The sequence below is a fragment of the Rhodnius prolixus genome, unplaced genomic scaffold (assembly GCF_049639745.1).
Source record: "Rhodnius prolixus isolate KJV_2025 unplaced genomic scaffold, Rpr scaffold_3, whole genome shotgun sequence".
NCBI lineage: Eukaryota > Metazoa > Arthropoda > Insecta > Hemiptera > Reduviidae > Rhodnius > Rhodnius prolixus.
This window is the reverse complement of record NW_027411603.1, coordinates 37,426,413-37,453,171: the sequence shown is the minus strand read 5'-3', so window position 1 is coordinate 37,453,171 and position 26,759 is coordinate 37,426,413. Positions and strand designations below refer to the sequence as shown.

General features: G+C 33.3%; 1 protein-coding gene across 1 annotated transcript in view; it reads left to right on the top strand.

Moving 5' to 3' along the window:
• The window catches only part of LOC141452471 (uncharacterized), a 121,465-nt gene that overhangs the window by 57,928 nt on the left and 36,778 nt on the right, over window positions 1–26,759 (top strand). Inside the window, exon 2 of the mRNA XM_074124648.1 lies at window positions 13,256–13,298. Within this exon, the coding sequence (XP_073980749.1) occupies window positions 13,268–13,298 (31 nt within the window). The 5' untranslated portion in view covers window positions 13,256–13,267. The remainder of the gene's footprint in view (window positions 1–13,255; window positions 13,299–26,759) is intronic.

Sequence of the window (26,759 nt, the reverse complement as noted above, 5' to 3'; positions counted from 1 at the left end):
GAAAGCCTAAGGAAGCCTAAATCAGTTCCAAATTTAGTTTGGAAGCCAGAGGACGGGTCTTAATTCTGGATAGGACACCACACAGCAAAACGCTGTGTTCTTCTTCTGCTAATTTGCAAGTATCTAACGACGTTAGGAAATGACGTAATTCTCCGTAACAAGTTATACCATTCTTGAAAAACAATTTCCACAATTTAAATCAGTTTTTATAACCTACGGTTAATCCCAAGCAAACCGGGCACTTGCTGTTTCCACTTTTCGAGGCCTTTAAATAGAAATCTACTTCTACGGGAACTCTGGCTCATTTTTACCAAGACTTATAAGCCATTAATAAGAAAAAAGAAACTTATGATGTAATTAGATTTTGTTTGTTTTATTTTTCATTCTTATATTTTCTTTATCTTCTTGACCGAACTGTGAGAAGAGAGAAGTAGAACGGTGCAGCGATCCGTAAACCATTTGCATATGAAATTAGGGAACACTGTGTAAGAGGTTGTAAACAAATCATCTAAATAAGATGTTTAATTGTTATCTTGCCTTAATCTCCAGATTTTTTTACTTGTAGTTTTGTTATTCTTAGTTTATCTACTTTTGTTCATACAGAAATCTTATGTGAAACCTTTTCTTATTGATGAATAGTCATGATTCGGTTTTTTGAGTTTAGACTTTTTGTAATGCGTTGTAATCATCATTACTCTCGAGATAGAATATTAGCTGGAACTGGGGTGTCCTGTAAAAGTCTGAGGACCATATTAAAACTGTCCGTTAGGACAGTTGTATAAGGGTTTTAGTATAAGCATTGATGAAGATTCGTTCTACGAGTATATTACGTTTTTCCCTTAAGATTATTTTTTGCTATAGTAGAAGTATTTATGAAAAATAATTTTTAAAATACTTTTTAAATTAAATAGAAACGACGATATAAAAAACCTCAAGTTCTGGTGAGAAACTCGCACTCAATTTTCAGTTTTCTGCACCAGATTCACTTACTTCAATTCTTTCAGTAATTCTAATTTATGAATTTTCTGAAAACTAAAAAGTTTTAGGTATCACTTGAACAAATGTTTTTAGTTAAAACCTATTTACGAACTATAGTAGCAGCCATTGCGATCCGGTAGGTGAGGCAGTGGGCGTGGTCTCCATGAATGTTCCAACTTTTTGATTGGCCCCCTACAACCTCCCACACTTCACACCTTTATTCTGCATTCTGATTGGTTAATTATTTAACTGTAATTATTTCATTGAAATATATAGTTTAGATTTTTTTTTACTAATTTCCCCCCTTCTCAGTAGGTATTTGATAAATTATCAGATTATGCAATAAAAATTCTGTATGAAAATATCTGTTCATCTGAGATCATATTTATAGCTTTTCTTACTTATGTTGAAGAGAAAAAGAAAATTAGGTAGATTTGTGTGATTTCAAGGAAAAAAAATGAAAAATCCCAACTTGCTTAGACATGGGTTGCAGGAAAAGTGAATCCACTATGTGTGTTATATTAAAATGGCTGACTGTACTTTAAAGAAAACTGTTTTTCCAAATATTGTTGAATAAACAGATGTTTGAAAAAAGAAAATTAGTAGTTGAGTGCTGGAAAATATCCAATTCGAGCAATCATGAATTATCCGGATGGCAAACTTGTAGGGAAACATCCTGAATCCTATCTCAGCTATCTGACCAGGATCCTGGAACCTGTCACATCCTAAACAAACAGAGATCAATAGGGGTAGTCTCAGAATCAAACCAGGGTCCTGAGATATGCCCTGGAATGGGACTCCCTCTTTCTAAATATCAAAACAGCACTTTAATATTGTAGAAAAAAACATAGAAATTAAAGTATTTCCATTGTTTTTAGTGGGTGATTTATCCAATCCAGAAGGAAGATAGAATAATGCCAATTTCAGTCATTACTTTTTTTATTTTTGCCGAGCTTTCATAAACAGAAACGGGCAGAACACACACCAACCTTTGAAGTTAAAAATGTAAAAAGTATTGTTCGTATATTCAACTAGCATAAGCCCTGAAGATGACCTAGTCCCTAAGTTCTCGGCTAGGCAAAAAATAGATAAAAAATTATGACTGAAATTGGCAATAATCTTTCTTCCTCTAGAAATTAAATATTCATTGTATTGAGAACTCACCAAACTCCACGACAAGGATGAATTGTCTCATCGTCTTCGTGCAATATTAGTTGAAATCATCAAATAAGAAATGACCACAATACTTTTTTTTTTTTTATTTTCCAAGCAGGCAAATACATAGCTAATCCACCATCTTCAAGAATATAGGAAGTCCACAGCTTTGAAGATGCTGAATTAATTGCGGAAGCTGGAAGCTGCATAACACTCCCGTAGCAACTAAATATTTTGCCCAGCAGGTTTGACAGGCAGGTGTTGCCAAGAACATACTACAAAAGGTTTGGTATTTTTAAGAAGAATGTAGTTTTGGGCCTGACATTTGAAAGAAGAAGCTACTCATGAATTTTGCTTTATATAATTTACCCCCACCCTAAGTGCTCTTATATTATGGCATAAAACAATTCCAACTTAAGAAAGTAATGTGAAATTACAAAACATAAAGAAGCTCTTTACAATTCCATAAACAGAATTTTGTAAAACCAATTATTCGTTAAATGTTTAAATTTAACATTATCTTCAATTTAAATAAAATAAGTTGGACCAAAAAGAATAACAAAATAGAACATGAGAAGTTACTGCCCTTCCAGGCCAAAAATCGATTTTTCCTTACGAATGTTTCAAATGAAAGTACCTAACATGAAATGATGTTGCAAAAAAAAGTAGTTACAAAAAAGATAGTAGAAATATTATTCGCTGAAATTGTACCTTCAGTAAAGATTTTAGTCAAAACGTTTTTGTTGCACTCCTTTAGTGGATGGACGGATGATTATTTTCGTTTGGTGGTGAGTTAATGACGACAAAACGCAGATTGTGGCGATAACGAGAAAATAAAGAATATTAAAAACTGCAAGAAAGTAAATCTAGAATCAGTCCCTCAAACAGAAATGAAGTTAGATTTTTGTTTTGTTTTGTTAAACATTAAATGCACGATTGAGGTTGGATTTTTGCAGCCCCTTATTTCTAAGGTACATCGAAAAATGCAAAAGAAATCAATACTAAAGGATCATACGACCAATGGTATTTAAAGAAGCAGATACTCGATAGACTTTGACTTTTATGAAAGAAATTATGATACATAGTTCTGAGCGGGTAATGTTAAGAAAAAGAATAGAAGAGTAAACGGAAACTGCAAAAATCGACTAACAACTTATATGGAAAACCTCTTCTTTTAGTCGACGGAGAGAAATGGAGACATGCGCGACGCAGAGCTATGGGTTAGATCTACGTAGTTGTTTTGTGATGGTAGTGTTGGTGTTACCTAGCGTGTAGGTATTATACAGTCGCATAGAAGAAGTTGGAGGAGGCTGTAGAAGCCATACAGCGGAGGCAAGAAGAAGAAACTAGCTCTGCAGTAGTTCGAGGAACTTTTTTTCTTTTATTAAATTTATTTCGTTATTTACAATCTGTATAATACAATATGCAATAAGTAAATAGGGAGATTGAAGAATAAAGGCGTGAAAAGCAGGAGGAAAGAAACTGCCCAGCGGTAGCACTTTCTACAGGATATGGATTTTTAGTCCTTCAGACTTCAAGGAAGTCGCGGGGCACTGGCAATTCAGTCTGCGAGGTTGATAATTAGGAGGATTGTCAGACGAAGCGAGAGACTGTACTAGAGGATTGAAGCAAGTGGAGAGAGCAGTTGGCAAGTTTGTCTTTGAAGGGGATGCTGAGGTCGTTGTGAAGAGTGAGGTTAGTCACGTAGAAAGGAGCGTCAGCTATCTGTCGGAGGAGTTTTGATTGAAATGTCTGTACAGTCCGTATATTTGTAGGTTTGGCTGAACCCCACAGCTCTAGTCCGTAAGTCCACATAGGTTTGAGGATAGTACTGTACATTAAGCGTTTGAGTTCAATGGGTAATTTGGAGCGTCGTCCAAGAAGTCTGTAAAGCAGTTTTGCACGTTTCTTCATTGCTTGTCTTTTAAGTCTAGTGTGTGGGTTCCACGTGAGTCGTTTGTCTATATAGAGCCCAAGGTAGCGCACCAGATCTGTATAAGGAAGAGGATTGCTGTTGAAGAGGACAGGTGGACAGGAGCCCCGCCGGAGAGTAAACGTGGCTTGCTGGCATTTCTGTGGGTACATTTTAATCCTCCACTTCTTTGCCCAGGATTCTATTTTATGTAAGTGTGTCTGTAACTTGCTTGAAGCTGTAGTAGGTTGGGTACTTGTGAGAAACTAAACATGATAATTATCAATTTTAAAATTCGTTTTCCAGATTCTGAGTATAAATTCTATGATTGTACTTTCCAGAGATAATACACAAATTTTGTACAGTTGTTTTTAAATCTACATTTATTTGATATGGTTGTTACAGCTAGAGAAAAGTTTGTAAGTCATCGAGGAAAGTCTTTAAATGTAGTATTTTTTTTCTGATGAAACAGTAACGTGTAAAGCTAAACAACACGATCATTGTGGCAGTGGCTGAAAGGGCGTCGTCCGGCCTTGTTTGACCGCGAAAGAAAGTGATTATTTTATTTAAACCTGGTGGGGTAATGTCTGCGAGCAGAGTGAGTGACGCGGCCACTGGGCCCCCTACTATTACGTAATCACACAGCCTCCACTGCAGCAAGTTCATGATCATGCAATTCTAGTTTTACTGTTTCCTTATTCTGTTAACTTTATTTTTATTAAGTCTATTATCTTTTGATTTTATGACTCATAAAGATTCTAGTGAGTTATCTGTGCTGTAATCGTATTTATTTCCCGATTTACTTTTTGAGAGTCATAAACTTTAATAGCTTCTAAATGCACAGGTTGCAATTTTCATTTTTACTTAACTAAACCGTTTTGATGCTAAAAATGATATTGATGCCATTTATTTTTTGTTGGTTGTGTAGAAAACTTTAGTTTTTTTAGTAATAAATTGAACAATTTAATCTTAAGCATTACTTAATACGCAGGTAACATGATATCTGGTCCTTCGTTAAGGACTTAACAGCTAGGAAGATCGAAATAGTAGATGGATCTTTAAAGAGAATTAAGGAAATTAAAGGTGTTATAACGTCTGGTGTCACTTGCGTCCTGAATCACCTCGGTTCTCATGGCCTTCAGGTAGATTTCTCACGTGACAAACAGAAGGCAACACTGTGAGTATGGATTATGAGCTGTAAAAGGAAATTTGCTCCTAAGAAACACAAATTATGGGCGGACATCTTGGCTGGAATACTGGACTGAATAGGTTGTGCTACATGTGAGCTAATTGCCCAAATAGATTCCACAAAACCTATTAAAAAAGAATTTTCTCGTAGTTGAGCATTCTAATGCATTTTTTTGGTTCACTTTTAAGTATTTAAAGCGATGCCTTTGTTTATATATACTGCTTCTTGTTCCATCGAAATGTGGTTGAATTTGTATACACAACGTTCACAGTATATCTGTAGATTCTAGAAGGATCGTCAGAATCCGACGACAACCCGACCGAGAGGGTGGCGCACAGTACACTCGCTTCAATTTATAACATTCTTTTTGAAGCTAAGATTGTTAGATGGTCTTTCCAATTTCACTTCTTCAAGCCTCGTGCTGTTGTTCTCGAACTCCATTAGTTCCAGGCCAACTTAGAATAGAACCTTTTTTCTTGCTGGAACAGGAGTCCTTTCCTTAAAGTTTCCAGGCTTTTCCCAACTCATATTTATATGCCCAGTAGAGCTGTTGAGAAAAAGACACGCATTTTGCGTCTCGAACCATCCAACTCAGTAGTTTCATTTTCTTTTCTTGTTTTACGAAGTGCTTAGAAATTTTTCAGCCTTCAAAGCAGTACATTGGCGCTAGGAATCATTAATTAACAATATTGTGTAATAATGTAATGTAATTTCAAATTATCAAAACATAATTATGTATATTTCTCACAGAATTTTTAACCATATTGAAGAAAGTGCAATCTTAGATAAAACAGTCTAATTATTGATGTTCTTATTAGTTGATCATGTCACACCGCTTTTGAAAGAAACTAGAGACTCTCCATTCTATTTCTATTAAAGATTCAATTAGTTCTATCTAATCGAAAGAAAACTAGATATTTATATTGAATCTAGTTTAATAGAAGTCCCTATATTGCTCAAGTGATCTACTTTGCTTTAGTCTTAATTAATGAAGGACAGTAAGTCGCAGAAGTGATACCTTTATATCTAATTCAAGTTTAATAAGAAATCACTCTATTAGAAGTTACTTATGTATTCAACCGATGTACATAATTATCGGTAATGTGAAATGTGTGAATTATATATTATATACGTATATAACATTATTTTTTTTCCACTATTATTTCTTCTTACTGAATCACTTTTTTTCCATTCTAGAAAACACAGTTTCACCTTCTTGAATTAGATCAAACTTTCATTGATGGTTGTGAATATTTTATTAGAGTAATTGGTTCACATGGAAAAAAAAAAATGGAGATTGAATTTCCCGAGCATTTTTACTAGACGATTTATTTTATTTATGTATTTATTCAAGAGTCTTTTACAAAGAAAATTATATACTTAATGTTTACTTAAAAAGAAATAATGCACCACAGTTACACAAAAATTATTTAAAGAAAGCACTCAAAGAAAATGAATTATTAATATGTAAGAAAATTAACCTTTAAAAACATACCAAAGTAAAATAAATAAATAACTTTTGTAAAATAAATGTTGGAAAGGTTTTTTAATATGAAAAATATACTTTATAAAATCTCTATGTTTTGTTTAAGTAAATTATTTATTAATACAAAATATATGTTACTTATAAATAAACTAAATCAACTTATTATTAATTTTATATTTCTTAAATGTCATTTAATGACAAATTGAAAAAGTGCAAGATAAGACTGAATGCTTTTCCATTTAGAAGAAGAATTACAAAGTGGTAAAAGTGCGAAGATTCAGTAGGTTACTATTTTTCAATCGAATCAAACTTATAAAAATGCATTTAATTACTGTAAGAGTAAATCCATTTCTAATGGAAGAGTAGTGAAATTTAATTGGTATACTGGTAAAACTTTCTTGTTCTCAAAAAACTTAATATATTTAAAGATTTCGATGTCATCAGTAAATGCCAAAGAGATTATTTCTCCGTTAAACAACGAAAGAACATCTTAAAAATTAATAATTAATAGAAGAGGCCTCATATTTACCACAAAATCTCCCGACTAGGGCTTCAAATTGGGCGTTCAATAAAACCTACAAATAATTTTCAATTTATTCAATTTAGCTGTAGCTATAAGAGAAGAGATTCAATAAAAATTAGAGAAATAATCTATCTCGGCTGGAATTTCTTTCTTCTACTTGAATTAATGTCATCAACAGCGGATAAAAAGTACTAAAATTTGAAGAAAACAGAATATCGAGAAAAGAACACTGCAAAGTTTTACTAAAAATTACTTAATTAAGTAATCAAGGCCTGAGGAAAAACTGTCCATTAGGTAGGTTAAGTTGCAAAATGATTTTCCCGTCTAAATTTAAAATTGAAAGTAAACTTTTCTGCATTCAATTTAATCAGGAAAAGAAATGTATACATCATTAACAATATTTCTTTCAGATCAAACTGCTGTACAATACGGAAATTTAAAGACATATACAAACGTTGTCGCTTTAACAGAAAAGGCAGATAACAATAAAGTTGACGAAGTACATTGTCTATCCAATATTTTTCGCAGGCTGTTATTTATGAAGCCACACACAGCAATGTTGATTTAGCAGGGTGTGCCCTCTACCTAGGAAGTCTAAACAAACAATATAACAAAAACTAGAGATAGTTGAAGACGATGTTATGAGCACGAGGAGGATCATGACCTTTCTGTTGTAATTCATGATCCTTCTTCTTCATTGTCTTCCTCCTTCAATAAACAATATTGTCACCATGTGAACACGTTTCCTCTTTATTACACTCAGTCAACAGCGAATTGTATATAAATATTAAAGACTCTTCACAAAATCGTCCTGTATATTGTTTATGTAACATGGTGCATGCAGTTTCATTTGTTGTAAGATTTCTTGTAAAGATTTATTAATCCATTATTCTTCGAACGACAGAAAATGAAATTTTTCTCCATCACTTTTGTACAATTAAAAGGTTTGGTTTGTCTTTTCCAGTATTTCCAACATATTTTTTAATCAATTTTCGTTACCAATGGGCGTTTCACCTTCTTTGCCGGCATACAATCTCAACTCAACTGTCCCTTTTTTATTAGAGTCCACGTTTCGGAGCTATATTTAAGCATTAGTATGGAAAACCTATTTTAGATACAGGTTTTCGATGCTCTTTTTTCGATTTGCTTTGGAGTACAAGCCTGTTCTTCGGATTTAATATCCTAGTTCACTTTGTTATTGAACGATGATATAGAGCCCAAGTTTCTAAATTCTTGTTCCTGTACATGTTTGCTCAAAGTAATGAATTATTTTATTTTCTAAATTTTAACACTAGAAAATATTTTAGTAAAATAATGGGATATTCCAAAGGTTGCCGGAATAATGGAACTGTTTGGTGGTAGTCAAACTTTTTGCCTTCGTTAAGTTTTTGAGGGTCCAGAAGTTAAAAAAATTGTGGTAGTGTTTCGCCATCCAAGAATAGTAAAAATTAGCTATCATATTTTAGCACTATGAAATGATAATACTTCTAACTGAGCTTTAGCGTTGTGTGAAATGTTTTACTCTTCAGACTGATCACAAAGACCCAATCTTCAGATTCAAATTTATGTCATCGTTAGATGAAATAACCTCTCCTGTAGCAATGATTAAAATTATTCATTGGCATGATGACTGAACTGTGCATTAATTATTAAAGTGAATTTACTTTTAAATATGCTCTTTCAAATCATTTCATCTTTCTACAATCAAGGGTATCACTGGCTTCACAAGATCCATTTGGAGAAGTATTTAGTAATGCAAATGATTAATAATTTTAATGTAGTAAGAAACCAAATAATTACCTCTAAAATATCACATTACCGCTTATTTCTTTCCAGCTGGAATTGTACTATTTTTGCCCTAATTACGTAATTAATATTACAACAATATTTCATTCTAGGGCATTTCCTGCCTTTTACAACTTTACAGTTCGATAAAAACGTTAGAAGTAGTGAAATTCATATCTTGCTAAAGCTACATTCTTTGGAGGAATTTCTGTGGCATAATGTTCTATTGATTAATTTTATTGTAATGGAATCGGTTTGAATAAAAAATTTAGGAGATAATATTTATCGCGCTCACAAAATATTGGCATGAGAAAGAAGATAATTTATTATATATTATTTTGTCTTAAATTGCCTATTGATTCTGTTGTGCTTATAAAACCATTTTTAGATCTGTAATTATTTCCCATTATTCGTGTAATCTTCACCTCCGACTAATTACACATAAGATTATTAATATTTTAATAATAAAAAATAAAGAATAAATCGTGTGAGATCACCCAAACTTTCAGTTTCCTCGAGAGGTATTATTAATTATTATCTATTCATATTATTTTGTATTCTAACAAATAATTAGTTCAGATTTCACCTTAACTTCCTTACTATACAATACATTTTATCCAATTATTCCAAACATTTCTGTAATTCTGGGATATAAATTAAATTGGGATCAACAGGGGCCTGCTGATTAAAGTAGTAAAGTAAAGTAAAGTAAAGTAAAGTAATCCCCTTTTTTTTTCAGGCGGGGCTTAACGTCCAACTACCAATTAGGTGTCGTGGACGGGGGCGACTAGCAAACATACTTTACTGTAAATTTCTTTTATTAACCATTAAATGAAATCCAAGGCCTAAGGACCGGGAATCGAACCCAGTACCACAATACATATTAGCGTCGCAGGTCTCGCCTCTAACCCGCTCGGCTACCGTGGCGCCTTGGGCCTGCTGATTATGAGCAGCCAAGATCTGGTATCTAATTGGTTGTCACTGTAGAGTGTAATGTTACTAAAGAAATTTGAAGATAGTTTATTATATATATTTTTTGGCCTTAAATTATCTATTGATTCTGTTTTAAACCTTTTTACGATCTGTAATGTATTGCCATGAATTCGAACTAAGTGCTAAGAGTTCAAAGCTAAATACAATAAATAGCGGTTGATCTAAGATCTAAGATTGTAGTTGTGTAATCTTTTTGGCAATGTGATCTCAGTAGGTTTCGAGGCTTTTCAAATATGAAACAAAAATCAAGAATTTGGGGAATGTGAGAAATTTATTATTTGGTTCTTGATTCCTAATTGAGTTTCTTTTTTAACTGCAAGGAAACTTGTGCAGTCGATTTTCTTAAAAATGTCAAATCGTTATAATTAAATTTTCTCATGCGCACATTTAAAAAAGCAAAGCAGTTTATTGCTGGACGAGAAATGTAATCTTCTTAAGAGAAATTGAGTGACTTGGAACAAGTAACACAAAACCATGGAAAATTGCAGGATGGTTTGCTGAAAACTTACTCGTAATTCAAAAACCCCCAAAAAATGAGTAAGTGGTTAGAAAACACTCAGTATTTTATATCATATTGACCTTATTAGGAGGCATTAAGCATATCTAATCGGCATGAGCACTTGGATAGTTAAGACCAGCGTTTTCCTTATTAACAGAGGCTAGTTGGATGAACTAGTGTGGCGCATGGTGGCCCTAAGTATCTCCTTGACTTTCAAGGAGCATAGAAGGGAACAGCCACCAGAGTCTTGCAACCATACCGAGGGCAGATACTAGCCCCCAGTGCTGGACGCTCAACGACCTCATACCCAAAATTAGGGACCAGTTTCCTAGATGAGAAATCTAATCTGCTCTGAACACTAATCCATGCTACCTCCTCTTCATGACACACCAAACTCATGGAAATAAAAGGAGGAATTCGAACCAGCAGAGATTGCCTCGCCAAATGAGCTCAAAGTTACAGAAGTGAAGAAAATTCCCACATTTTCATAAAAATATTATTTCATAATTTTTTTGTTTTTTCCAGATTCCTATTTTTTTTATTAAAATATATATATATAAAAAAAGGCCCTGAAAATGTTAATCTTTCGTGTGTTGTGTGAATTGTGAAGTGTGTGTTGGTGAGTGGCAGGGGGTGAGAGAGAATGCCATTGAGTGAGATAGAAGGAAGATATGGATTACAAAGGCAAGGAACGTGACGTGGGAATCCTGCTCCATTACACAACAGTGATGCTATTATTTATTTAATTAATAAAATGTTATTTTCTTTAAAAATAAATACAATTTATTTTTAATTTTTAATAAAATAAATAATAAAGTTGAATACGAAAATTATTGAGAATTTATTTTTATAAAGATTGTTTTTTGAAATTGATACCTACGATTTGTAGATGCGGAAATATTATTTCAATAATTTGTATAGGAACGTTTGTGTTTGGTGCAGTACTGGGTGAAGAATTCCTTCCAAACTGTTATTTTCGTTTAAACTGAAATTGAAAAAATAAATATTTAACCATACTCTGGAGCAAAAAATTGTTTTTCTGTACCAAGTACCTAATCTTCTCATCAATCTTTTAGAACTATTGTAAGATACTTGGCTGAAACTGGGTATTGAACAAGAAATAGCTCAAGAAACTCCTGGCACTAGAAATAGACGTATGGAAGAAGTCATGGATGTGTTGAGAGGAATGTCATGAATTTCTTCTGAAATTAAACTCCCTAGCTTGGTGTGGAAACTTGGAGAGGAAGGATCCGGAAAGATGGTAAAGGACTGGGAGGTGGATGGTCGAAGATGAATCTTAAAAAGATGATGCCTTGAATTGTCTAATGGAAGGATAGGCAAGATAAAGTCGCAGTTTAGAGTGGTTTATACTACAAAAGTTGAAGAAAAGCACTCCGATTTAGGATAACTTGAATATTTACTTTATTTATTCTTTAATATAATCTGAACCCTGGGCCAAAAAGTGGAGAGTCAAATTCAATACTCAAAAGTGCGAACAGATAACTTTTACTCTGCGTCGTAATTCTTGTCCCTCTATAAGTTTTAACTCAATTCCTCTTCCTTCTGCTAATTTAGTTCGCTACCTTGGGATTAGAACTCAACCGACGAAACAAATTACTACTGCGACTAATTGGCAGACAATCTAAGCTGCCACTGGAACTTAAAAGACTAATATACAACTGCGTACTCAAACCGATCTGGACTTACGGACTCGAACTGTGAGGTTCAGCCAAACTTTCTAATTCACAAAAGATCCAGTTCTTCCAATCCAAAATACTCCGTCAGATTACGAATTCTCCATTTTATGTCTCTAACTCCACCCTCCCATAACGACCTCAAAATCTCATACGTAACTGACGATTCTAAATCTAAATATAGAAAATTCTTTGACTCTCTTCCATTCTGTACAAATCCTCTTGTTCAAAATCTCGCCTCCAAAACCATTCCAGATCGTCCTCCACGGCGATTGAAACGCTGTTGGCCTCGTGATCATCTTCAATAGTACAAGAAACTCCAGCGAGAGTGTTGCCGGTGGGCAGCTTCTCTCCTCAAGCTGATCCTTCCATGAAGTATTCGTTTATCGTATTCTCTTATTACATTTTATTCTATGTAGATTGTGAATAGCAAATAAATTAAATATATATATATATAATCTGGTTAGCACACTTACACGAATTCCATTTACTACACTGTTAAAGGGTTTAATTTAATACAGTTTCCTGACTCCACATTTGAGGCTTTAGGTGTTATTAAGCAGGGATTTCAGTGTGCTTGCAAATAAACCTGGAATAGATGGCTAATCCATCTAAAATTAGGATAATAGCGCCTTTAATCTTAAATTGCATGATAGTCCACATAGTAATTGAATGTGTAGCTTTGAACCTTGTACGTCAGTTATCCTATCCCTTTATCCTTTAAGTCATCCCCTACTTCTCTAGTCATCTCGAGCTTCCATTTTGGTAATAACCCAAATTTTGGGACTGCAAGTAAGGATAGGGCGTTGACAAAAAAATATATAATAATAAATTTATTGACAACAGCAGCACAATGATTGTTATCAAAATATGAAGGTTTGTTAAGAAAAAAAACTTACTGGACTAAAAAAAATGTATATAACTTGTCGAATATTAGGAGGTTATACTATAGGTTAGCAATTATTTTAAATTAATGTTAAAGTTAATTGAAAACGAAGTAAATAATTATTTCTTTCACTAATCTACTTAATTATTTTGCAGCTGTTCCAAAGGATGGGGGTCCACCCGCTTGGAGCCATCTTAGGTGAGTTATTTCATCTTTGTTCTTCTATTTATTTTCTTTTAAACCAGCTTCAAATTACTAAATATTAAATTGTTCTAAAAAAAAAATCATAAAATCAAGTGATAAAACTTGAAATAGTTACAAATAATATAATTTATTACTTTTAGAATCACATTTCAAGTTAAAGAAGACTAGAGTGGGATCCAACTCTTTATTGGTTGCAGCAGTAAACTACAATCACCGTTTAGCCTTTCTCTTCGTACAGCAATGTCGTACTAACTATTTTCTCACCAAGATTCTGTGGCATGACCTCAAGTACTTAAGATAGGTTTTGATTTGACAGGTTTTGTTTCAAAATCACAAGATAGCCGGTCTGAATCGTCGTACTTCTTTCCAGAGTCGTATCACTATAATTAAAATTATAGAAACTAAACGCGACACAGTATCTGATTTTGGGACATCTACCCCTTTGATTTCAAATAGAGCTTGCTTAGCATTACTGGGGTTGTGCCCTGTTTTTTTAACTATGTAGTACGATCTATAAATTATTAGTATAACGTAAGGCACAACGAAGGTTCTCTAAAAACTGCTGTGAATCTACACAGAAACTCTATAACGGGTCTTAAGATAAGTATGACTTGGGCTTTGTAAACGTCAGTGATATATAGTTGGGTTTAAAGCAATAGATTTCTATATTTTGGTCAGAAAAAAGGATTTATTTTATTTTATTTAATGTTGCTCAGGGCTAAACAAAAGTTTAGCTGGTCACTTATTTTCACAGCGTTGATAAGTTAATTGATACGCCATATTGTTTGTACAAAGTTTAGCTTAAACTATAAAATATACGATTATCAGTTGCTGTTGTACTCATAAAATTCGAATACAGCACAATTAAGATATTCAAAAGAATATTATTCACAAAGATTTATTCGTAAGATTGTTAAGAGCAGCCAGTCATCAAAGAGATGTTCTGCATAGAAAGATATGAGTAAATATTTGAGTATGATTTGAGCAAATATCTATTCTACCTTTGCTCAGGTGGAAAAGATAGAATTATGGAAGCGTGCAATTTACGAGAATTACGCAAAATTTAGAACTGTAGAGAACATTTGTAGTTCATGGTATGTTATCATAAAAGTTAGTTGGGTTTTTTGATAAAGCTGGCCTAGAACAGAATGTTCTTTTGTACCTGCAGAAGTTATTAGTGACGACTCGTTAACGTTATTAGCCACTACCATGTTTACAGCTTCTCTCAATTCTTCTCTCCTGGATGACCTTTGCTTGTATCATTAGTAATGTTTTTTTTATTTTATTTATTATTTTCCTCAATATTAGATGATAGATGAGTAAGCTGTTTCTTAGCAACGCGATACAGTCGAACATCCCTGATGATTATTCTATAATTACACGTAAAATCTCCCTCCCACTCTATTTAGATAATAAAAAATCGTAATAATCAGCTTTTAATCGATTACTGATTGAATATCAAATTAGAAAAGGCAATATTTACATTACATGAACATTAAATGGCGAAGAATCATGTATATTAGTTGGCCATATAATAGCAACGTGCTATTGAATGGTAGACAAGGGTCTGACTATGGCCTCTACTCATAGTAACTCAGCTTCCAGAAAATTATAGACTTTTACTTTCCTTAGAATGACCCATGCAAAAAGGAAAGTAACTGGAAAATATTATGATTTCACAACTACTTTCCTATACTGTTGGAATTTAAAAATTATAAAGTAAAATAGAAGTAATGTTTTAAATTTTTATTGAATAAAAATGATTTAATTTTGGGAATTTAGATTTGTGATTTGGAAAAAAAAATCATTTTTGCGTAAATTCACTTTATGTTCGTGAATAAGTGTTCTTGTTTGTTGAGCCTCATCAAACCAGTGTCCTCCTCAATTATCGATTCGTCTTTTGCTAGTTTTGGAAGTGGAGACCCTATTCTCTCTCATTTCTTTACATCCGGCTACTCTCGTTAACCCGGGGTGTAGAGCATCGCTTTTGCAGTTCAGCGTTCTCGTTTAGATTGGTTCAGTTATTTTCTTTTTCTACATTATTACAAAAAATAAATAATAAATGTAATATCGCCTTTTAAGTTTCAATCTTTAAACTTTTTTGATACTATATTTCAATTTTCTCTCATCAGAACTGTATGAGACGGTAATGGCAACACAGTCATCTCCATATTATTAGGCACACGTTAAAGTGCCTTTCCAAAGTTATGCACTATTACTGTACGTGTCTAAAATTGGAGAAATCGCTATTTAGTCACCACTCTACTTCCTCTTGTTGCGATTCATGAAACTGTGATGGACGTTCTATAATAGATGGCATTTTTACTAACCGCCCAATGAGGGGTTGTTGTCTCAGTAAATCCAGAGAACTATTTCAAATTAAACTAATAGAACATCTGTGCATGAGTGAAGTAGTTTGCTGATTACACACGAGAGCAAAATGTGCAAACTATTCAGCAAAGTTGCACTCTTTCAGTTGATGCATTTTTGCCAAATACTTACTTACAAACTCACTTTTGGTGATACTCGAACTTATATATTAAACTTACATGTTTAGAGTTTTGTGTTTTTTAAAAAAACTCTGATCAGTGTATTTTTTTTTTTTTTTTTTTTTGGCGCATCAACAGCTGAGGTCATTAGCGTCCGGAGCTTTTTCCAGTGCACTGCCGGCCTCCGGACAGTGTTCTCTCGTTACAGACAACACTGTCCATCACCGGACAGTGAGCTGTAAGAAGCTCCTAGGAAGAGAAAATCTAAGGGTCAGCTGCTGGATTCGAACCCGGGACCTCCGCGTGGGAGTCCAGTATGCTAACCTCATAGCTAATCCCTTCCCTCTATTAGTGTATTTTAATGCTTTCATGTCATGAATTTCCGTTAAAAAACCCATTTTGATTTTGTCTCAAGTAAACATTTCAACAAACTTAAGACTATTTTTGGTTCTTGCTTTTAAAGCAAAGTTTTACAATATTATGATCAGCCTGAGCTATTGCTGAACAGCTTTAGTCCAGAACCAACTCCTTTCTGTGTGCTTAAATCTGTAGCAGAGCTAGCGAAGAAATATGAATGTATTTAAAAGTTATAGAATGATTGCAAGAAAATGATTAGAGAAGGATTACAGTGATTTTAATTTCGGTTAAGCTATAAGGATGGCAGGAATATAGAGTACTGATCCATCCATTAGTTGCAGTTTATGTAAATAGTTGTATATAGTAGAGGGATGAATGTGTGAAGCGAATGTATTTATAAGTAAGAATGGAGAGTGAGTGATATTCTAGTGATGCTGGCTTTCGCCATACAGCCAGCATCGTCTACAATACCAAAAAAAAGCTCCTTTCTAGTTGGCCACAAGCATTTTCACTCCTTCCACAGACAAAAACAATGTCATCGTTGGCACTAAGAAATTTAAAAAGTCATTTGGCTGAAAAGAATAATTATAAAGATTTTGAAGTAGAATCAAGAAGAAAAATCAAAGACAATTTTTTAACGTAGAAATGACAACGATAAGTTTGTTTTTTAGCGAGCCAAATTTATTTGATTACTCCTTACCATTTATTTTTTATTTGCCATCAAAGAATTCCCTTAAATTACTGATTATTTATTGTACACAACATTATCTTCCTTACCTGCCAGTTCTCTCTGTTTATCTTTCTGGGGAAATGATGGATTTTTTCCATTTCTTTTATAGGATTCGTTTTGTATTTCTTCAATGAAGAATTTAACATAGTATCCTTGATTATCCTAGCTGTATTTCCTTCAAATAATCATATTTGTCATTGCGCTGTAGTCTAAAAGAAAAATAACTTATTTCTCAGTGATCATCAGATACACTCTTCTGCTGTTTTTAATACTACTTCTACAATCTGAGTAAAGTTTTTGTGTGTAGAACTTTGAATTAAATTAATCAAAGTACTTGGAAGGGACAGAAGTTAGGTTTCCCTGTAGCGTTAGTTACATTTCAGTGTCAAAAACTAAACTATGGTCGACAGAGTTGAATGTTACTCAAATTTTTGGAGGTTTGAGTACATTTTGAGAAAAGTAGCAAGAGATAATTTTGAAGAGATGAACGGTTTGTTATTAAGTTCCAGTTTCTTTAGAAAAGTGCACTTTCAGTATTATTTTAATTACTAAAGCTGTTTAACATTTGGAAAAAAATAACAAGAGCTTGAAAAGTTAATAGAATATTTCATTACAAACGTTTAAAGCCAACAATAATAATAAGTTATTTTTTATTAGAATAGGTTAGCCGTATAAAAATAATGTTAACACTAGTGAATGGAAATAATGTTAGCGTAACGGACAGTATGATTAGTGTATAGGCAACAACTCTAGTGTGTAGCAATGGGTGAAAATAATACACCAGTGGGTCGGCTCGGCCTAGAGTATCGATGTGCAGAGAGAGAATAGGATGATGACGGGGCCATACACGATTCACCATAGTGGAGACGAACGAAGTCCGTGGGAAACTGCCGCCTTGGTAAGCTAAATTGTCAGAGGTCATCTACATCAAGGACACACAGTTCTTCTTATTTCTGCCTAGGTATTACCTCCTTCTTTTGTGACTCAATTTCTTCGTACACCTTTATCAATTTATCTTAGGTTATTCTTTTATGTCACTTATTTTGTTATCAAATTATCTAAGAGGAATTCGAACGAGTTAGACATTGAGATTTTTACCTACTCATGGATTCTGATAAATTAAAAACCAACCGTACTGAAGACTCAACTCTTTCCTAATGTAGTTTACGTAATTAATTTTTTTTGCGCTGAAAAACTAATTGGTTCCCAGTTATAACAGATTCATGATACTGTTGTGTAAAATGAGATGTCACAGCTTCTGTAGAATGTACGAAATACAATTTGTTCTCTGATACGACTGAGTTCAATTGCCTTTGTACAGAAAATCTAAGGAAATTTGAAGAATTCGATCTGTACAGTTGACACACTGGAATTCTTCCAATCGTAATTTCGTCAACGCATTCAATACTCTGTAATTTTCAAACGCGCACTGACACAGCTGTTTCCAACTAAGTAGGTGGCCCTAAAGGCTCAACTTAAAAGAAAAGTATTTATAAAATAAAAGTAATAGCCTTAGAAAGGGAAAGGAATGACTGAGTGGATTCCAACGCGGAGAGCCTGGGTTCGAATCCAGCTGCTGGCCCTTAGATTTAGGCTTATAATAGTGCACAATCGAAGTTTACAGAAAACTATTCAAATCGATTTCATAAATGTAACTTTTATTTACTTAAACACTGCTATGAATTATAGATCAACGAACAAAGCATTGTTATTTTGTCATTTAACTTGGCTTTGCCAATCCGAAGTCAATTTGACTCCAAAAAAAAATAGGAATGGTCTCTGTTTCCCCACATTTCATAGCTATCCCGAAATGCTCTTAGATATGCTATCCCCACTCTCTCACCATTTGGATAGTCATGAGCTGAAGACTGTGGAATTCTTAGTACCTTTTTGCAGATTAGTTTACTTGAATCTTAGGAGTCATTTCGACTCCTGATTGGTAATATAAGTAGATTTTCTGTTATTAACTTGACTCCAGATTATTGCCTAAATTCTTATATGATAAATTTATATAATTTTCATAGAAAGTATCAAAGCACAAAAAAAAAGCCTCTTTCTAGAGTTGATTTTCTGTCCGAATTGCAGCAAAAACTTGTAGCGAATTGGGTAATTTCCGATCCGTGTCAACAGCGCACAGTAATTGAAAAAAATAGTGAATGTAATTAAAAAAATGGAACCCTCCCTGATCAGAAGGCAGTCCAGTCAGGATTCTAGAAAATACTGAAATTACTGCGACCCTAAGTTGAAGTTAATTCCTTCTGCGTGAAATGTTAAAGCCGATTTGTGGACAAAATTTTGTTTTTTCGTTCTTAATTCCTATTCTTTCTCATCCTTTAATGCAAATTTTATTAATAAAATTGAAATCAATATAAAAAAAGATAAAAATAAATTATGAAGTCAATATGACTCCACATTGGCAATAATTGATTAAGTTCGAGCATTGGCAATACAGTGTTAAATTAACCGACTTCATTTAGCAGTTCTGTTCTTACATTGTAGAGTGTTGTTTATTATTTTTGGTGACTGATTCACTAATCCAGAAGTAAGACAGAATATATTAAGTTAAACGAAAACAAAAAATTATGACGGAAATTGGCAATATTCTTTCTTCCTTTTGCACTGTTCTTATTTAGAGGGAAAGTATAACTGACTTGAGATAATTATAGGCTTTACCAAACTAATAATTGGTAATACACAAAAACTTAAGAAATATTTAATTTAAAAAGATCTTCCAATCACGTAACACGTAATGTTTAATAATAATGGTAATAAAATGAAATAACAGGTGATTTTGTTGAAGTTACAACTCAGTGATTAGTACTGCATTTGGCACCACCGTCCAAATATATCTTGTCTAGTTAACTATCTGAGAAAAACAACTGATACGAGGGTCGTTTGAAAAGTCCGTGCAAAAATAAAAACTACTTAATTTTTTGGGGTAAACCTTTTTTATTTTTCAACATAGTCTCCTTTTAGGCTTATACACTTCGTCCAACGCTGCTCTAGTTTGTTGATCCCTTCCGAATAATAGGATTTGTCCAAGTCTGAAAAATAGCCATTCGTTTCTGCAATCACCTCCTCGTTTGAATAAAATCTTTTTCCCGCCAGCCATTTCTTCATATTGGGGAACAAATAGTAGTCCGGGAGAGCCAAGTCTGGAGAATAGGGGGGATGTGAAACGAGTTGGAACCCTATTTCCATTAATTTTGCGACCACAACTGCTGAGGTGTGAGCTGGTGCGTTGTCGTGATGGAAAAGGACTTTTTTGTGGGCCAATCGTGGGCGTTTTTCTTACAGCTCGGTTTTCAAACGGTCCAATAACGATGAATAATATGCACCTGTAATAGTTTTACCCTTTTCCAGATAGTCGATGAGGATTATTCCTTGCGAATCCCAAAAGACAGTCTTTCCGGCCGAAGGAACGGTCTTCGCCCCTTGGTAACCCATTGTTTAGATTGTTCTTTGGTCTCAGGAGTGTAGTGATGTATCCATGTTTCATCCACAGTGACGAAGAGTCCTGCGGATTCTTCTGGAACAGCTGCAAACCGTGCTTGCAACACTTCACTCAATTTCGTTTTTGGTCAAGCGTGAGCAATCGCGGCACCCATCTTGCGGATAGCTTTGTCATGTCCAAATGTTGATGGAAAATATTATGTTCCCGTTCATTCGAGATGCCCACAGCACTAGCAATCTCACGCACCTTCACTCTTCTGTCATCCATCACCATATCATGGATTTTATCAATGATTTCTGGAGTAGTAACCTCAACAGGGCGTCCAGAACGTTCAGCGTCACTTGTGCCCATATGGACACTCCGAAAATTTTGAAACCACTTATAAACTGTTTTAATCGAAGGTGCAGAGTCACCATAATGTTTATCAAGCTTCTCTTTAGTTTCCTGAGGCGTTTTGCCTTTCATAAAGTAGTGTTTAATCAACACACGAAATTCTTTTTCGTCCATTTTTTGAAAATCACTCGACTTTCTCGATTCAAACGAATGCCAAACACAAAGAAATAGACCGATCTGGCTGAAACTTGGTGTGTGTTCTTCCAAGAGATGCTACTAACTAAACATAACCTCGATACGCGCCAGTGGTGCTATCTCTCTGACTTTGCACGGACTTTTCAAACGACCCTCGTATTTTGTTACTGATGTCATTTTGGACTGTTATGCAAGAAATAAACTTTTTCCATCTTTTACACGATTAGTTTTCGGATGACACATGAAGAAAAATACATTATAACCATAACTGCAAATGAAGTAACCAGAGTGTGTCTAAATGCTAATTTTTCTATTTAAAATAAATAAATAAAAATGCATATTGCATATTCTCATTGATATACTGGCTGACTTATTATATAATCAACAACAATGTTCTAATTCGCAAATATATTTAAACGCTTAATTTTTGAAACTACAGTGTATAACTCTATTTCTGCCATTTGTCGAGCTAATACAAGGTTGGAGGATCTTTTGCAGGAAATGGTGTTCATGTTTTGCTGTTTTCTCAATTAGATTTTCTTTTTTCCATTATTCAATTTTCTGCGAAAGGAAATAGACTAATAGTTTGGCAGACCACTAATATTTTACTGTTTTTAAAGTGTAGAAACGCTATTACTACATTCAATTTGTCGTTTGGTCATTTTTAGCTAAATATTTCTTTTCCTAGGTTTTTGTAAATGGATTATTTTCTATTAGGTAATGATGGTCCTTTTGTTGGTACTTGGACATTTTGTTTTTTGCGCGTATGTTTCAATTTTGGCTTCGTTTTATTACGTTAAAAGGTTATTTCTTTAGTGATGGACGATAATAAATAATATTTCTTTTCAATAGAGTTTTCCACTCTCAAATAAACAAATTTGAGGATAATTATCTCAAAAAGTTACCTCGAATAGAGGGGTAAAATTACTGAACATTCTGTCTCATTTTTTGCAAAATAATTGGCCTCAAATTTGTATTTAATATACATATTTTATGAGCAACTACAAAATGATTTTTTTTATATTCTCAAAGTAAATGAAAGTAAATTTTTTGTCTTTATACCTCTGTTTGACGTCTCAGTTAGATCTTTCGTTTTTGGGAAAGAACTGCTTTGCCTCAGTTTACCTTAAAGTCGAAATTAGTAAATTATTATCTTTCTTCTATAACAGCAATTTGGCCGCATCATTCTTAAACTAGACTCAAATCAAAGTAGAAATAACTTTAGGTCTAAGAAAATGCGTACTTACTTTAAAACAGAGGTCTGCTATCTCATTCTCTAGTTCTTCGTCTGTACGTTTCAATTTAGTAAGGCCACTTTGTAATTTTGCGTAAATCTTATGATTGCAATTTGGTGCAGGCTGTCTACAGTTGCTACTGCCCCCGAGCAAGAATAAAATACTTTTTTTATAATCCTCTTAACAATTTTTTTTTTTTATTAAATACAATTTCGTGATACCTTCTAGCAGAATATGATGATAACATTGTTGAAGATGTGTTTTAACTCTATCTTCATGATAACTTGACTCTGATAGTACCTTCAGGCAATTTGATATTTAAATAATATCTTAGGGGTAGGTCAAAACGTCAAAACCAAGATCTAAACATTGACAAAGCGGGTCAAGGAATTATTTTTTTTGAAATTTTCGGCTTTAATCTATCAAATCTAAGATTAGCTGTATCTATGACGTATTATTTGATATTTAGAATGACAAGTTGTAATGGTTGTCTTTGGCCGAGAAGAACTAATTTTCTTTAAAGCAATTTGTCGACACAAAATGCTGCTAAAGCATTTTTTCCCCGTTCTCTCGTTTCCTGCACATCGTCTACGCTTCCTTTCCACAGCCTCTCTTTTTCCACCATCTGGAGACTCACATGCTACCCAAATATCTTTTCGGAAGTTACACAGAGCCAATGCTTCCCAACCAGCGTAACCTCCTAATTTTTCTTTAAATTGTCTTCTGCTTGTTGTATGTACACCCAGGTTGGGTTTTGTCGTGGCATTTCCCGGCTCCAACTCATTTGATCTTCCCCTCCATCACTTTCAAATATCTTGTCTCAAATCTTTAGCGTCAAGGACTCTGATGAGAAGGTCCTGTAAATGAGCAGAGAAATATGATGACCCACGTGCTGACAGTTCATTTGGGTTTTCAACCTTATATTAGCTTCAGGTTATGTTGGTTACTTGTTCTTGTATACTTCTTTTCCAACGAAGAAGCCATTTCTGAACTCTGATCCCTTCGTAAGTGCCATATTCACTAATCATCACAAAGATTAGCCACCAAATGTGTTTAACCTTATCTACCTGCTCCTAAAACTTTGCAGAGTACTCTTCACCATCGTATCTATTTTCATTATTTTCCCTTTTTCAATGAAAGAACCATATGTAACTTTAATCACCTACATCTTCCAGTGGATGTTGATTGAATTTTCGACCCTACATTAACTTTTAAATGATATGTTTTGTATTATCTTTATTATAAAATTAACAAATACTTCAAGTGAAATTCTCTAAATAAAACAATCTGCTTTCATTTCTGGCAAAATAGAAATGGAAAATTTGGCCCATAAAACATTGAATGCCTATTCATTAATCACATCATGGTCAAGTTCACAGAAGCGGAAATAGTAGAGCCACTTGTAAACCATGGGACAAGTCGACCGTGCTAACAAAAAAAAAAACACAACCTCTTTATATCTATGTCTGACAATTGTTTCTAATATAGACAATAACAAACAAATAGTTAGTTACTGCTTGTTTGTGAGGTAAACAACTTTTACTAACATTTACGCTTGTTATTTATTTATTTATTACTCTAATTTTTGACTATTTCCTTATTTATAAATCTGTTTTGCTTCAGGACTTTTTCAGTGATGAAGTAGTAAAACTGATTTAAATAATTCATGCTTTGATATTGCACCAAAATATTTAGCAAATTCTTTTAAATTTTTGGTAATTATACGTAACAGTGGACCATAACAAGTACGTAAGTAGAGGATGCTGCACTATCAAATCCATTCGACCTACCGCATGGAATCTACATTTTATTAGTGTGATTTTCTCCTCACAAGATCAAAGAATCTTAAGTCAACGGATACAATCCTTGTACAAAGCGGAATCTCGAAATTTTTGGATATTTAATTTTCTAGATAAACTTCCAAAAACTAAACAAATATTCTTAAACAACATTCATTAATTAAAAGTATTATTGGCTTTCAACTTAATTATAACACATGCCTTTGATATATCTTCTTGGCCAGATTGGTCTGTCAAATATTTAAGAAGAATTCTCCTGAGGTATGCAATTTTCACGAAGGACTAAATAAAAAGCTATTGGCGTCGAGTCCTTACGGAGAAGCATCTTGCAGTAATTATATTCTGAATAATTTTGCAATTAAAATTTATAATAGTGAAAAACATGATAAATAGAATTTAGTTTTAAATTAATCAAACAAAATGTTCCGTTTTGTGTTGGTTGGGCTTTCAGATGCCTGGTGGTCTTCGGCTTGGCCACCCCTGAAACAGGACGACTGTCAAAGAGTATAAGTCAAAATTAACCCACATCCTATCTCTGTAGTTCATTTCAGAAAGTAGGACTCTACTTTGTTTTTTATAAGTTTTTAGTTAATTTGTTCAATGATAAACAATATTAGAGTAACGAATATGAAACTATAAATTACAAGTTCCGCTCTACATGTGTTCATACACAATTACAACAGTAATTAAAAATTACAATAATAATAGCACTTTTAATATTAGCATTTTCACTGATCTAATTAGGTCAATATTAAGTAGTTACTTTCATTTAATTATTCTATGTACAGCTGGTTTTTAAGTTATTCATTTAATGAATCCCATGTTGCGGCAGTAGTAGTATTCAAAGTTGTAGTCTGAATTCTGTGGTTAATTTTAATCTAGCATTCGGAAGTTCTGGTTGCGGATTTTAGAATTAATTAATTACAACATCATTAAGATTTGGAATGTATTCAGTGACAAATAACTCACTTGAAACGATTAAAAAAGACAAGAACTGAACAAACGATTTAAACTGTTGTTTTTGCTGGTTACAAGATGACAAAACTATATCTACATCAAAAACGACTGCTCTGCTTAACGATACTGAAATGTACGCGGATTTAACGCTATAGATTCAAACGAAGGCTTTTAATTCTTGTTTGCCAATCAAAAATACTGAAAAGAATCGTTTACTCTTCCAGAAAAACTGCCTGGACGACTGAAAAGACACTTGCCTCTTACTCCTTTATGGAGACAGGTGATTTCTGGAGCATTATATCAGTGGATTAAATTAATAAGAATATAAAGAAGAATAAATTAAAAAAGTATTAATATTGATTAAGCTATTCATAATAATTACGTTTTTGGCATAATAACTCTTCTATTTGGACTTGTTTATCATATTTTTCCCACATATTATAATTTGACCGAACTATAGTAGATAAGCTATAGTAATATTACAACTATTATATTTTATATGAATTAAATATCTCTGTTTCAATATCTAAAAAAAAAATTGGGTCGGAATAAAATTGTTTGTAGACCGAAATGGAGTCTAAAATGCACGAAAATGGAGTATATTATTATATAATTGATTAATAAATGAATTTGGGAATGAAGATGCTTAACAATCACCGAAGAATTTCTGATTTTGATTAATTTATTCTTATTAGGAAGAATGAATCTAACTTTTCAAGGTGCAGGTATCACCAATAAGTCACTCGTTTGACGCTTCTTGTTCAACTTACTGTAGATTCAACTTGTGAAGATGTCTCCCTTGGTAGCTGGATTTCTTCCCCTCGAGGGAAAAGGTCCTTAAAAAGTGAGAGGTTAGCACTACACATGATTTCTGTATTTTATTAACTGAGGAGCTACAAACAACTGGGAAAATTTGTCGACCGGATACTGTTTCAATGCACCACCGATTTCTGAAAATATGTTCTAGTTATAAACAAATATAAATATTATTATTAAACCAATTAGCCAATAATAGCTGTGCCTGCAATTTTTTTTTTATTTTTTACAGCATTTTGACTAGTTTATAACTAGATCAGTTATTCTGGAGTTAGTTGCGCAATGTATAAGTACATCCTTTAGAGATTTGTAGCAAAGTTAACCTATGTAACTGGAGATGTTGTAAGCTGCAAGCGTTGCTACAGTAAAGTTGATAGAGCTAGTAAACTGCAAAAAAAGATTTGTTTTTTACTTTACACACATACTTTAAAATGTGAAAAGCTATTATTACATATGTGTAATAACAAGAGACTTGTTAATTCAATGGAATAAAATCATATATGAATTACCAGCTGAAAGCTCTGTAAGGCTTAACCAAAACGGTTCTTCAGATTATCAAGTATTTCCACATGTTTCAGGTTTATCTCCTCTTGTTCCATAATGTGTCCCTCATTTGCTTCATTTCTCTTTTATTTTTTTTTAATTCTAAACTTTTTTTTACCTTTGTTTATTATCTTTATCTTTAAATCTGGATGTCCCAATAATAATTCAATAATGAATGTTTGTTCTCTTTATAAAAATAAATTTCTGTTTTGTTTTAATTTGCTTCAAACACTGTACAGAAGCTATAATCTTTTAAAGCTGATGGTGAAATCTAGAGCATTTATTAAAATATAAGAATAAGCGAATGCAATAAAAACAAAATGCATTCGTCTCAGTAAGACTCTGGCAGTTTTTAGCCTTACTTTAAGCACTACATTACTTTTAACATTCAAGTAACAGAAGGTATTGCAGTCGTAGACATCTTAGATATCGACCTTAGAATTTTCATAAGCTATTATTCAAAACCAATAACAGAACTCAATATTTTGGAAACTGTATAACAATTAAATTTCATATATTTTGTTTAGAAATTGACCAAGTGTTGGTT